The 14,521-nt window shown below is 44.9% G+C and overlaps 1 protein-coding gene across 1 annotated transcript in view; it reads right to left on the bottom strand.

The window, feature by feature from the left end:
- Window positions 1–932: 932 nt before the first annotated feature.
- The window catches only part of BRINP2 (bone morphogenetic protein/retinoic acid inducible neural-specific 2), a 205,616-nt gene continuing 192,027 nt past the window's right edge, over window positions 933–14,521 (bottom strand). Inside the window, exons 5-8 of the mRNA XM_006887714.1 lie at window positions 10,102–10,207; window positions 7,118–7,354; window positions 4,236–4,458; window positions 933–2,286 (exon numbers count right to left, since the gene is read on the bottom strand). Coding sequence (XP_006887776.1) covers window positions 1,170–2,286; window positions 4,236–4,458; window positions 7,118–7,354; window positions 10,102–10,207 — 1,683 coding nt within the window. The 3' untranslated portion in view covers window positions 933–1,169. The remainder of the gene's footprint in view (window positions 2,287–4,235; window positions 4,459–7,117; window positions 7,355–10,101; window positions 10,208–14,521) is intronic.

Raw genomic sequence — 14,521 nt, 5'->3', positions numbered from 1 at the left:
ATCTTCACATGTCTTGTCAACACAGGCTTGCATTTACTTGTGTGTGCTCTAATCAACCACCCTCCCACGCTGCAGTATCCTCCGCCCACAGACAGGCATGTGTCACATGTACAGCAATTAAAACACATAAAATCAATCTAGGCAACCCAAGGAACTATGTTTTGGTTTTGTGTTATTCTCTCTCTTATTCCCCGCCCCCCTTCTGCCTTTTAAAAGAAGTCTTTAAAAGAAAAATGTATGTATATGCAACCAAGGACATTTTCACTCAAATCTTCATGTGGCTGGAGCTGATTGACAAGGAAAACAATCACAAAATAAATACTTCTGTTTTATTTTTAAAAAAGAACATCTCCCTATACATTGCGCTCACTAACTTGACAGTACTGCGTTCGTGGATAGACTGGGTGCTGCTGGAAGAGGCGCACGCTGGACAGACTGCGGGAGGGACCCTGACACCGAGGAGGAGGTGGAGGAAGGGCAGAGCGGAGGGGGAGGTCTGGAGGCCGCCTGCTGCCCTCAGCTCCCCCGCTGGTTTCCAGTCTCTGGAGCAGTCCAAGGACGGGAGGTGCGGGGGAGGCAGCATACAAAAAGTAAGAACCAACGTGGGGACTCACGAAACAGTGACATTTTAAGAAATCTGGTTAAAAAGAATACAAAAGTGACTCCACTGAGGGTGAGGATGAGCTCCCACCCCTCCCGTTTGTGTCCCCTCTTGCTTTCTTGAGTAACAAGAATCACTTTTAAGAAATGTTTTGTTTGTTTGTTTCTTTCATGGTTTTCCTGGTTCTTTTCCTAAGCTCTCCCTTGGCTCCTCTCCTTCAACTGCATTCATTTGAGAAAGCACCAACTTTACAGATCCAAGGCTGCTGGATTGGAGCCTCCCTGTGGGGGAGTGTGTGAGGGAACGTGTTGGGGGGGGGGGGGGAAAGGGGAGTGTGTGTGACTGTGTGTGTAATTGTGTGTGTGTGCATGTGCTGAATGCATGTCTGTGTAAGGGGGTAGTCGTTTCCCTCACTTTCACCTGCTTCAGTCCAAGCCTCAAGGTCCCATCAAGGAGGGTGCTGAAAGTCTCAGGGGCGCACCCTGTTGGCACTAAGGTGAGGCCTTGGTTTATCTACACCCCAAACTCACAGACCTCCTCCCTGCTCAGCACTGGAGCAGCGCCCCCATTAGCTACAGAGTTTGCCGGTCTCATACTCCACGGGGTTTGGCAGCTTGGAATTGAAAGCCCTCAGGGAGGACTGGATCCTGCCCACCTCATTGTTAGCCAGCTTTAGCCGGTGCCGGAGCAAGCAAGAGAAAAGGTCAAGTCGGACTTTGCCGGGTGGGGAGAGCTGGTTCACCCGGTCCCTAAGCTCAACGAGCTGCAAGAGGGCAGAGTCCTGGGAGCCTTGAGTGTATGGGTAGTCAAGTTGCAGGATCAAGTCCCGAATCGCGTCTGGGTCAAAAGGCAGACTGTAACCAAAGACCTGCAGGGTGTTGATCTTCATGTAGCCCAGGTTCTTGGAGGGATCCGTCATCTCCAGAGGCTCGTAATAGATTGTCTCATTGGAGCTGTTATCCAGGGACTTGATTCGGCTCCGTAGGTAAACATGGACCGTCTCAAAGAAGGTCTTCCACCTGTTCCCCAAAGTGATTGTCCAGTTTTGGCACTGGGCAGCGGCATCCACGTTAGTCCTTTCCCAGTCCGGGAAACTGCCCTCGTTCACGGGCATGAACCAGCTCTCCGAGTGGCTGCCCCCAAAGGGGTTGACGTAGATGGCCATGACAGGCTCCAACGTGCTATTCTTGGTGAGGCAGATCTGCAGCGACAAGGCCAGCATCACGTGCACCAACCCGGGCTTGTACTTGTTGCTCTTGAGGGTGAGGAGCATGCGCTTCCTCCAGGAAGGGTCGAACCAGCTTCCCAGACGCATGTCATTGCTGATGAAGATGGAGTGCACCTCGATGCGGCTGTCCCGCTTCTGCAGCAGGTACTTCAGCTCCAGATCCTGCAGGTCTGTTTCCAAGCCCAGGAAGTTCTCCAGAGACTCGGCCACCTCTGGCCGGCACAGCCCCTGGGCCAGCACGTAGCCTGGGTTGCAGCTCCCACATCGCGTGCTGTTGTCCGTAGCACAGTGGGCACATGCTGGGCCTTCACCCAAGGCACACGGGATGGAGCCCTGGCAGGAAGATTGATCATAGGGGCAGGTACAGCTGTGGCTCTGTTCCAAGAAGGTACCAGGGAAAGTGCTCTCTCCACAATAGAGGAAGGACTGGATTCGGTTCCACCAGTAAGACAAGGGCCTTAGAAGAGAGAGAAATAAAGTGTCAAAGAAAGCCTACACTGCCATCCATCCTAAAGGTAGTGGGGCACCAGCCAATAGGCAGGAAGGGCACTGAGGACCATAAAAGAAAGTCTCAAGTATTCTAGTACCTTTCTGAATGATAGAAACCTTACTGTTCCACTTTGGACAGTTTAGCAAAGGTTGGAGAACTATTTCACTGTCACTGTAAATGTTACTTCATACCTATGTGGATGTAGGAAAGCTCATCAAGTTCCAATATTTCCCTGTTCCCTTATTTAAAAACATACAGACAGGACTCAAACATCTGTTGAACCAAGTCTAGGTTCTTAGCTTTCTAAATAAGATCTTCCAACAACTGGCACTGCAAACTTTCCAACTCAGGCTAATCCCATCCACACTTCATTGTTTCTGTCAATTCCCTCTGATTCCACTAGGAGCAGGCATCTTCTATGACTGACTCACTCAGCCTTTCTGTAACTTCTTCAAAGAGGTCCTCCTTTCTGGCCTTCCTTGGCAAAGAGCTACCTGAGCCCCTTTCTATCTAGCACATCATCCTATTTGTATTTAACTCACAGCAGTTACCAGGATCTGAAATTATTGTTTATTTCTCATTGACTTGTTCATAGAGTGCTTTCTTCTCAATACCAGCAGAGTTGGGATACTGTGCCATCCATTAACATAAATATTTATTTGGGTGGAAAAAATATATTAGCCTTTCTCCAAAACCTTTTCTTGCCTGTTCTCCTTTCCATACTCGTACCTCACTTTCAGTCGCACCTTTGTTATGGTGTAGGCAGCTCCCTTGCCTGGAATGCTCCCCATGTAACATGCTCCAGGCCATGTCCATCTCCTCCCTCTCAGTCTGCCCAAGACTTTCTTCTCCAAGGAAACTCCCCTCTGATTTTTATCTCTAGCAGATCATATTCCAAGATATAGTGTGTCTTTTTTGTTCTTAATAGCTCAGTTTTGTTTTATTATGGTAAATACAAATGCAATAAAACACTGAATGTCTGTTAAGAGTAATAGGAAGTTTGGGGAATGGCTAAAGATGAGGATTGAACATGCTTAGCATAATTATTATTCCTGAACCATACCTGTGAAGATTGCTGAAGTGACACTGTGCCCTTTAAGTGCCTACCACGTATTATTTTCTAGCTGTTGTATTTCTGGATGTTTTTCAATTATTCCAGTTAATGAATACCTTCGTGGTGTAGTGTCTAATGGATCAGGTTGCTAACCAAAAGGTTGGCAGTTGGAATCCACCAGCTGTTTCACAGGAGAAATATGGGCAATCTTCTTTTATAAAGATTTACAGCCTCAGAAACCCAAAGGGCACTGAGTCTCAGCTTTCCTTGTGCCTGTCTCAGAGAAAAAGACTTGCTTCAAACTTGTTTGAAACAGTATAATGTATTCCTTATGCTATTATGTTTTTTAAATTTTTATTTTATATTGATTTGCTTATAAAGTTCATATACATTGTGTTTCACACTATCCTTCATTCACATTGTGTTTCATACAAGATCCGTTGGGTATCTGTAAATACAGGGTAGTGATGAGCGTAGCTCAATGATGATTAATTTTATAAAATATAATTAATGGGAGTGATTATACAATATGCTACTGGTATTTGCACTTAAATTCTACCTACTCGTGTCCTAAAAGACTACTTAATAAAATGGAAATGAGTGAGAGTCTAATTATTATTAGAATAACATTTGGATCAGCTCTAATTTACAGAAAGTAAAACCAGCCTCTCTTTATTTTTTTTTTCCTTTTTATAACTCAGACCTAACTCACAATTGAGAATGACACTAGAATAAGTCAGCAGAGCAGGGGTATCAGAAAAGCCAGTTGTGGGTCACCACTCTCAGTCTCTCCTTGGAGAGCGGTGGACGGAGAAGGCATTGGGGAGATACTGGCTCTGACTCTACACCAGGACATGCTCACCTCTCCTTGGGCAGACGGAAGCGAGGTTGCCGATGGCATCGCTTACAGAGGTTGAAGAGCCGGCGGACAATCTGATGAGTCTTCTTGAACAGCACTTTCAGGCTGATTCCCAGCTGCTGGTAGCGGTGTTGGAGGTTGGTGTCCATGGTCCAGAAATGGGAGATGGCTGTGGAGTTCAGGAAGCGGTCCTCTGGCAGCCTTTTCAGCAGGGTCTGGAACTCCTCTGTGGGTATAACACAGGGCTGAGCTAAGAGGGGGCAAGAAACACAGCACCCCGGGAGGCATGGGGTGAGCGTGGCACTCCCCTCCCCAGCAGCCTCCCCTGAGTCACTGCCCAGGGAGGAGAATTCCCACCCACACTCTAGGACCTCTCCTCTTTATGAACTGATTTACTCAGTAACATTCATATACCACAATATATGGTTCTAGGATTTGTTCCCCATCTTTCTATCCTTAATATGCTTCTATGTCTTAGAAATAGATTTCTGTCACCCTCTGAGGGGCTGGGGATTCTGCTTTTGGTTATGACCTTGGCATTGATCTCTTTGCCCCTCCCTATAAGTCACACACAGCATGACTTCAGGCCACTCCTCTTTGACAATGCCACAGCCCCAGTTGGAGGCTGTGAAACCTTCATGAAGATGGATGTGAACACAAATGGGTAAAGATGATCACAGAGACAAGGTGAACATGAAGCTCAGAAATCTTTCATAAGAGACTCCAGCCCCCTGAGACCAGCCTCTCCACTTCGTGTCCTTTTTCGCTGACACCCAAAGATATCTTTCTTTTCTTTCCACCTCTAATACTTGGCGAGATACTATTCTCTTCTGTAGTAAATCCAGAAAAATTACTGATCTCCACTCCTACTGCAAATATGAATTCTTCCCAGAGCTCCCTGAATACAATATTTTCCTGAAGTCATGCTGTGGTCTCTATCATGGATATGGCTTTGATTGGGGCCTGCAGCTACCAATCCTGGTGGATGTCTGGTCACACTCCTTTATTCCTCTCATTAACAGTAACTGATACAGTGAAAGTTTATGCCATTTCCAATGTACTGAAGAGTTATTGGGATTTCCTGGATGGCACATGTGGTTAAGGGGCTCAACTTCAAACTCAAAGTTTAGAAGTTCGAATTTACCCAGAGACATCTCAGAAGAAAGGCCTAGCAATTTGCTTTTGAAAGATCACTACTTTGAAGGTCCCAGGCAGCATAATTCTACTCAGCACATGCAGGGCTTCGAGTCAGGACTGATTTGACAGCAACTGCTTTAAGGGTTATCCAACATACTTCACTGCCATCAACTCCAAGCAGCCAAGCTTGGGGACCTGGAACGTGATGTTCCCCTCACTCACTAACTGCCTTGTCTAAGACTTGAAACGGAGACACCTGGGGCCTCACCTTACTCTGCTTTCTCAAGTGCATAGTTCCTCGTTCCCCCAGGAGAGGTTATGCACTAACATGTGCATAGTAATTTTATGAAACATTTAAGCATACAGAATTGCAGAGAGAGAATAACAGGGTGAACTCCCAAGTATCTGCCATCGAGCTTTTTTTTTTTTTTTTGCCTTTTCCCCCATACTGGTTTTCATCTAATTTTGGTTTTATTTTTAATAAATAAACAAAAAACCTTATACTTGAAAGCCTCAAATGTTCCTTTTGCACTTTACCCAGAGGTAACCAGTCTCCTGGATGTTTTCTTGATCATTAGCACATATTTTGTTTAGTATATTTATCCATACAAGATAAAGAATATTGATTAGTATATTTTTAACATCATGTCCATAATAATACACAGAATAGAAGCCTTTTCATCTTCCTTTGTTTTACACAACATTCTGTTGTTTAGATTTAGCTGCATGACTACAGTTCATTTGCAATTAGAATTTATGAGTAGACCATGCAGAATTCTTTATACATTCATTTTACCTAATTATCCCATATGTTTCTTCCAGCCACCTATTATCATGCTAGTAGATGAGAAAGCTCTGGGATTGAGGATGTACATGGCTAATCCATGGTTAGAAAACTGATCAATTACAAAGTAAGGCTGCATATCCGCCTCCTCTGAATCCCAGTCTCAAAGCAACATTGTTATTCATTACAACAGCATCAAATAACAACTAGCTTATGCTGGACGCCTCTTCATTAATTCAACAAATATTTATTGAGCACACTCTGAGTCAGGTTGCAAGCAGGGACAGTCCTTGGAGAGGGACATCATGCTTGGAAGGGTGGAGGAACAGCACAAAAGAAGACCCTTGATGAGGTGGATTGATTCAGTGACTGGGGTACTGGTGGGTAGGTGTATCAGAAACAGTAAGATTGGTACAGGATAGAGCAGGGTTTAGGGCTACTGTACATAGGGTTGCTAAGAGTCACAAATGACTTGATGGCACATAACAACTATAACAACGAGTCAGGTGCTTGTATCTTTGTGGTAAAGAGCTGCAGTGCTAATCCAAAGGCGTGAGGCTCGAATCTACCAGCCACTCTACAGGAGAAAGATGGACAATCTCCTTCTCCGCAATTTACTGCCTCTGAAACTGGCTGGAGGGTCAGCCATGAGGTGGTTCTGACTCGATGGCACACTACAAGGATGACGTGTCAGGGATGGTTTAAGTACCTGAACTCAGTAACAAGTGGGATAGACAAGTTCCTTGTTCCCAAGTATATTTACTTAGCCCATTAAGTCTTTTAAACACATCTCTTAGGTAGGTGTTATGCGAACTTTTTTTTTAAAAAAGGAGACTTAGCATGGTCACTTGAGACCACTCACACATTAAGTGGAAGAGCCAGGATCAAGTCTAGTGTTCTTGCCATGCCCTGTCCCCCCCTTTACATAGTGATAAAGAAGAATCCCAAGTCTGCCATTGCTCACCTGACTCTTCAAACTGTCGGTTGTGAGTGGCCCAGGAGTCCTGGATCTGCAGCAGGCCATCCTCCATGGCCTGGATGTCGGCATCAGGACAGTTGCACTCGGGGAAGGTGGGACCACATTTGCACCAGCAGTCATTCTCCCTGCAGATGAGCTCGCCCTCGGAGCTGCATGTGATGTAGCTCAGTGCAGCAGCCACAAAGCGCTCACGCAGGTACTCAGGCAGTAGCACCTGCAGGCCTGGGGAAAGGACACGTCAGGGGGTCACTGGGCAGAACCAGTGAGGCCTCAGTTCCCCATACACAAGTCTGCAGGAGCTGCAGCTGGGGTTTTGCTGACTTGTGCATCCTGGGCCTGATCCTGCTGAGCTGGTTGGGAGAGAGGGTTACTGCTGCCCCAGTGACAGCTGAGAGAGGATCTGGAAATGCAGATGAGGAACATCAAAGCCCAAGGCTTAGCGAACCCCTCACATCAGCCAAATGGAAAGCATGCATATCATAAGAACTGGCTTATTGGCTTCATATCAGCATTTCTAGGATGGAAAAGGGAAGATGTTTCCGATAAAAGCAGCACATACAGCCCTCCTGGGGAAGGAAGTACAGCTTAATGGGCCCTTTGCCTGCCTCCACTAGCCTTCCTATTTCTAGCCTAACTGGCACTTAGCAATCGCCTTTCTAGGAATAACTAAATGCTGACCATCCTGGGCTTTCTTGCCAGCCCCAAAGACAGATGAGGATGGGCTGATTACAGGAGACAGGCGTTGCAGGTATATCGTGGCAAGGCTTGATGCCGAGTACTTTCTATATATGATCACAAGTCATACTCTCATACTCTCAAAGTTGAAGACACCAATGTCCAAAGACCAAAATTAACCAGCCGAAGGTCACAATGCTGGTAAAATCCATTTGGCATCAGATTCCATCTTTTTCCATCAGGTCGTAATTTGGGGGCAAGTTGCCTCATCTCAATATGATTTAACTCTCAAGGAGACTAGAAAGTAAGATTGTGGTAAACACTCCACAATCAGTCAAGCCTATTTTGATATGAATAGCTCTTGGCCCTATTGACCCAGTTAACTTCCTCTGATCTTGGATGTAATTCACTAATTTGGCCCATGCTTCAGTTTTCCCACCCATCTATGGTGGGTATCAGTTTACCCCTATGCTTGTTACACAGGAGCGTGACACATTCCTGGTTGGCTTCCAGGCATAAATAGGGCAGCTATTAGAAGCTTACCAAAGGACAAATGAAGGATGCAGTTTGGGCTGTGTTAAGGTGAGACTTAAGGAGGATCTCTAATGGGCTTTCCAGTTATGAGACATGTGGCAGAAGAGTGAAGGGTGCCAGGCCTTCCCAGGATGAGGTGCCCTCCTTTTCTCAAATGTCTGCCAGCTCTTTACTCGCCCACCTTTGCCCTTGTCCTTGGCATAGAGTCAGAGTATCTAGAGCATGTATCCTAGTCAAGGAAGAACTTGAACTCTGTCTTAAGATTGCCAACAGCAGTGGCTGTTTATTGTGCTTGTTCGAGGCCTAATCCTATCCTGAAGTTGCTTCTAAATTTCCTGCCTTCGCGTGTGCCCATAGTGGTGAGTGAGCAGGCCTCCCCACATGCCCTATGCACAGGCTTGCATTCATCACTCACCCCTCTACAAGCCCTTTCCTTTTACCTCCTCCCCCATTACTTCCCTCCTCCTCATCATAACATTTTCCACTGCTATAAAAGAAGTGCCCCAAGCAATGTCTGCATGAGTGATGGGCTATAAAATGAAATGACATAAACCATTCCAAATGAAGCACCAGGCATTCTGAACTTCACTCATCGCTAATTTCCAGACACAGACCCAGTCCATCCAGGGACAAAGGAGAAGAGGGATGCTAATTGCATTGGGCACCTCCAAACAAACAGGAATCTTTAGCCCCTCTTTATTATAGATGTCTAGATTTCCAAAAGGCGCTCTAATGGTCGAGTGGTAAAAAGCTGTGCTGCAATCCCAAAGGCATGTGGTTCGAATTCATCAACAGCTCCACAGAAAAAGGATGAGCAGTCTCATCCCATGCCAGTTACCACCTCTGAAAACCCACTGGAGGGTCAAGCAATGGGTTCATTCTGACTCACAGGCACCCAACACCACAATGGATTTCTGAAGCAATCACTGGTGGATTGCATCTGGCTCAGAGTGACTGGAATGTACAACTGCAGACCTTGTGGGAAGTGTTTTTTCTAATGTTGGGACAAAAATATCTTGGAGTCCAATTTGGTTAGACCTTAAGTAAAATGAACTTCTCCCAGTGCCAAACAGCTCTGTGTGAATCAATTTGCAAATCCCCGGCTGCAGGATGCCAGATGGGAACATGACAGAAGTTGAGTGCTTCCTCTTATCTCCTAGACACCAGACCTCGTGTAATTCCCTTTCCTTTTTATTCACCCATTTTGCTTGCTCTGCCTCCAATCGCATTCCTTGCAAACTCTTCTCCTGATCTCCTGCAGAAGATCACATACTAGCAGTCAAAACCAGAGGCCAGACTACAACTACAGTAGCCAGTAGTCCTGCAGGCTTCATGACGCTAAGTCAAATTAGAGATGGTAGCCAGATAACCATTCTGCAGAGGCAAGTTATTCCCCAATGTGCTATCAGAGTAAATCAGAGGGTTCTTTGGGCAGCAAAAGAGGAGATTATGGTCAAGACTCCTAAGGATAGATATGCTGTTCCTTACAGGACAATGCCAAAGGTCTTGGGCAAGCATATGATCCTAATGTCATATTTTAACATCAAAAGAGACCAATAAGGGCCTTGAGTATACACCAAACCATTCCATAAGTTTTCTCAAAAGAATAATGAAAAGTTCATGGGCCCCAAGTCATTCAGTTCTTGTCTTGAAGAGGGCTTGGCTAAATGAGATAAGCAGAGCTTTTTCCCCGCCCTTTAGTTATTCCTGTTTTTACCAAATGTGAAAAGGTGTGGAAAAAAGATCAAGGTGGTGCTTACCTAGTAACTGCACTTTGTTCTCTGGACTCTGCACCAGGACAGAGCTGACTGAGTCCAGATTATCATAGTTGCTGCAGCCCAGTGGACCTGTCCTTGTCTCTGTGACCTGGAGAAAGAAAGAGTAGAGCGAGGGATCTAGATGACCAGCGGATACTTTCCTGTTAGACTTCCCTGCTCGAGTCATTCAGTCTTGGGCTCTATGTCCTGTCCTTGATTGGTCAAAAGAATGCCATGGACTCTTCCCTGCCCCAGAAGCCTTTGGTCACACTTCTCCTGTGCTCTGAGACAAGGGGCATCTCTAGTGGTAGCTAAGAGCAGCAGATATCTACAAGTGGCCGCCTTCAGAGGGAGTGGAAAAGAAGCTGTGACTGGGAAGAGAAAATGAATGTAGACAGGAGAAATGGGAGGAGGCATGGGACATTTTAAACTGGAGTCACCCCTTCACCAGCCATGAAGGAACGGGCCAGATGTGCACCTTGCTAGCCTGCTGGCAAGCACAGCTGCACCCACTTCACAGGCTGTCGGGATCCTGAAGGAGAAAAGCACTGGAGAAATATGAGTTATGAGTGTTATTATTACTATTAAACATTTAAGTCCCACCTCGGCACTGAGACATCCTTACAGAAAATCAGCCATGGGCTTACTGCATATTTTAATAAGTATATTAAATATACATAAACTCTTATAGCCATGTAATATTCCAAAACGCCATCGAGTCATTTTAAAATATTATAAAGTTGGCCCATCTATTTTCCCCCTGATGTTTAAAGTATAAGATGAAAAATGAGGAGCTTTAAATGCACTGAAATAATTACGTAACAAGAATGATGGGGACTGGAGGCCCTTTCTTTCTTAGGATCTCTGAAGATTTTGCCAACAATCAATCAACCAATCAACTAGTATTTATTGAGCAGCCCCTGTTCAATTACACACAATATATCAAGCACTCATAGAGTGTGCCTTTCTCTCAGGGCTTCGAACCAGCTCATTCTGGCCCAGATTTACTGAATTAATATGTACAGTTCAACAAGACCTCAGGTGTTTCTTATAGATCCCTGTAGTCTTATAGATACAAAAGAAGCCCCTGGGGAGTTTGTTAAGCTGTAGCTGATTCAGTCTATCTGGAATAGAAGAGCAAGTTCTCAGCAAGAAGTTGAACCAGGATGAACCATTCAAAGCTTTGCTCTCTCGAGTTCTGCTACACGTGCCCTCTGACATCTCTAGCTCCTCTCCTAGTTCGAGACACAGATGCTGTGCAGAGAGCATTCAAGTCACAGTTTTGCCTCATTCTTTCTTTGTGATCAGTGTAGTGTGCTACATGTCAAGCTGCTAAACACAGAGTCAGTGGTTCAAATTCATCAGCTCCTTTGCAGAGGAACTCAACTTACTGCCGTGGAGTCAGAATCAACTCATAGCTGACCCTCCAGCGAGTTTTCAGTGGCTGTAAATTGCACAGGAGGAGACTTCCCTCTCTTCCATGGAGCAGCTGGTGGATTTGAACAGCTTGCCTTTGGGTTGGTGGCACATCTCTAGGCTGCCAGAACTGTTTGCACAGGAAAGGGGAGGCGATCCGCTCTCATTAAAATCAACAGCCTCAGATACCTATCGGAGGATTAGCATGAGTTGGAATCAACATGATGACAGTGGGTTTTCTGGTGAGGTGTACTTGATAAATGTTTGAATAACCCAGATTGAATAACCAATTAGCACAGTGACTGGCACTCCATTCATGAGGGAATATTTTGTTATTCCAGGCTTTAAAAGATGTGAGGGGGCAGTGTACAAAACCATTGGTCTTTTCAATTACTTGCTATGCTTTTGAGAGCCACACAAGGAGTAAGCATTAAGAATTCATTAATTAAGTTAGAAGAATCAATGCCTTTGAGTTGTAGTGCTGGAAAAGAGTACTGAATGGATTTCCAAAAGAATAGACGGATATGTCTAGGAGAAAGGATAGCCCAAGTGTTCCTTAGAGGTAAGGCTGGTGAAGCTTCATCTCACATGCTTTGGGCATGCTGTTAGGAGGGATGATTGTTCAGAAAGAAACATCATTTTTAGAATGTGGAGGGTCAGTCAAAGAAAGGAAGCCCCTCTATGAGATGCACTGACATGGTTACTGTAGAAATGGGCTCAAGTATGCCAGAGATTATGAGGATGGCACAGGATAGGACAGGGTTCAAAATTGCTATTCATAAGTCGCTGTGAGTCATATTTGACTTGATATCACCTAACAACAATAACCACCATAGGTTGTAACCTATGGGGAAAGTAGGTCTACACACAACTGATACCTAAATGAGACAGCAGCAGTGTATCTTACTGAAATCTGAGGACAGTACAGACTTATAAAAAGAAAAACCAAGAAAGAAGGATCAGAGTGTACCCAATTTAAAAGACGAGCGGGACGAAGTAAGGTAGAGAAAGGAAAGAAGGCACTTTGTTTTATAATAAAGGAGAAAGGGCAGCAAGATCTTCAACAGGCAAGCTCGAAAGTGCTTTCTGTATGCATCTAATAGCCTGGTGGTTACCATGGTGAATGCTGAAGTGTAAGTGACTTCCTCAAAAGACTTCTAGTATACAAAAAAATATCCACTATATTAAGAATACACAAAGAACAGAGTAATAAAGGGAGAGGCAGAGTAGTAGTGACTGAAAAATTTACTAGTGATAAAGACAGGAGAGATGCCTGAAGCTTAGAGAAGTCCTAGAATGGTTCATGAAGGATGTGCGTTGCAAGTTGGTGCTGACAGGTAAGGAGGGGTGCGAAGAGACGGGGAGGTATTCCCAGAACAAAGCCAATGAGAGGCAGGAAACCCAGCTTCAGAGAAGAATGGGACCCAAACCACAAGACCTGCAACAACGTCTCTACAGTTGAACACATTCTTCCCCCAAGGTTCACCTCTTGGACATTGACAGTAACTCTGAGAAAAACTGCATTACAAATTTTACATAATAAATGTAAAAATTCATTACGCTTTTCCACCAAAGTTCACAAGAGTCACAGTGCCTAAGACCATAGACCTCATCACTAGCAGAAGCAGGGACAGGAGTTTGACTTTGACATTCTCTGACTCCAGACCAATACTGGTTCTGTCTCCAGAGAGAGCAGGCCAAAGGACTGCAGAAATCGGCTTTAAATCTCTTTAGAAGCCATCACTCGTAGAAATAAGTATTCAAAATGCACCAATCTACACAATACGGTTGAATAATATGCCCTGTTCTCAGAATGAGGCAAAAGAAATTGTATTGGCTTGAAATCAGATTTATTGTCCTTAGATTGCTGTTGAGAAACAAAGCCTCCTCATTCAAGGTCATCTAGTTAGTCACTTGCAGGGCTGGTACCCATTCAACCAATCCTTTCTTCCTTCTTTGCTCCTTTGTTTCTCTTTTTATTCCTTTGTTTTTCACTCATGTATTCATTTAAAAAGATAGTCAAAGAGAAGCAAGAACTCACAGATGAATAAAATACAGCCCCAGCCAATAAAGAGGAATGAAGACGTGAGAACGTTTGTTTCTGTACCTCCAGTGTTGTGTTGCACAGGTCTGCCTCCTTCCACACATGGACAGAGAGCTCTGAGTAATGTCTCTGTGGAGTGTGTGGGTGCTTGGCTCACTGTCAGACCGAAGTGGAAGGCAGTCAGTCTTGTTTCACAGTAAAGTTCCCTCTTCTTTATGGTATTAAAATCTCTATAATAAATTCATACTAAGGACTAAATCTGCTGTTCTGGAACTTTTTGTCCATCATGGAGTGGAGTGGGCTAAGGGTAGTTGTTGTTATTGTTGTTGAGTACTGTTGAGTTAGAACTGACCCACAGCTGACCCTCCAGCAGGTTTTCAGGAGCTGGAGGATTTGAACCACATGCCTTATGGATTGCAGCACAACTTCTTACCATTCGGCCAGAAGTAGGGTCTTGTATTTGGGAGATTTGCCTATCATTGCATCCAAGTAAACTGGTTACCACATTGTTGTTGAGTTCAGCCATCTGCTCACCTAAGTTGTTTAAGTACCAACATCAAGTCCAGGTTCAACCAGGAGTAAGCTAGTAAGTCTTACATAAAAGTAGAACATCTCTCAAGAAGTACATTCCTCTCCCTAGTCTGTACCGTATCCCTACCGGCCATCAAACCATCTGAACACCATCTTGATCAGACCTTGGTGACTGGCTTTGACAAGGGAAACAGAGAGAGAGGAGAGACAGACAGATATAGTTCTGGTGATATAGTGTGTAACATGTTCAGCTGTTAACCGAAAGGTCTATGGTTGAATCTACCCACTCTGAAGGAGAATGATGTGCAGCCTCCTTTTGTAAAAATGCAAAGCCCCAGAAATCCAATGGAGGGTTGATAGGACTTGGACCAGTGTGTCAGTCTTCTCTCTCCTCTCCTCTCCTCTCCTCTCCTCCCCTCCCCTCCCCTCTCC

This window comes from Elephantulus edwardii, unplaced genomic scaffold, assembly GCF_000299155.1.
Source record: "Elephantulus edwardii isolate Elephantulus edwardi_28Jun2011 unplaced genomic scaffold, EleEdw1.0 scaffold00061, whole genome shotgun sequence".
Lineage (NCBI taxonomy): Eukaryota > Metazoa > Chordata > Mammalia > Macroscelidea > Macroscelididae > Elephantulus > Elephantulus edwardii.
The sequence above is the reverse complement of the archived record's forward strand: the minus strand, read 5'-3'. Positions and strand labels throughout refer to the sequence as shown.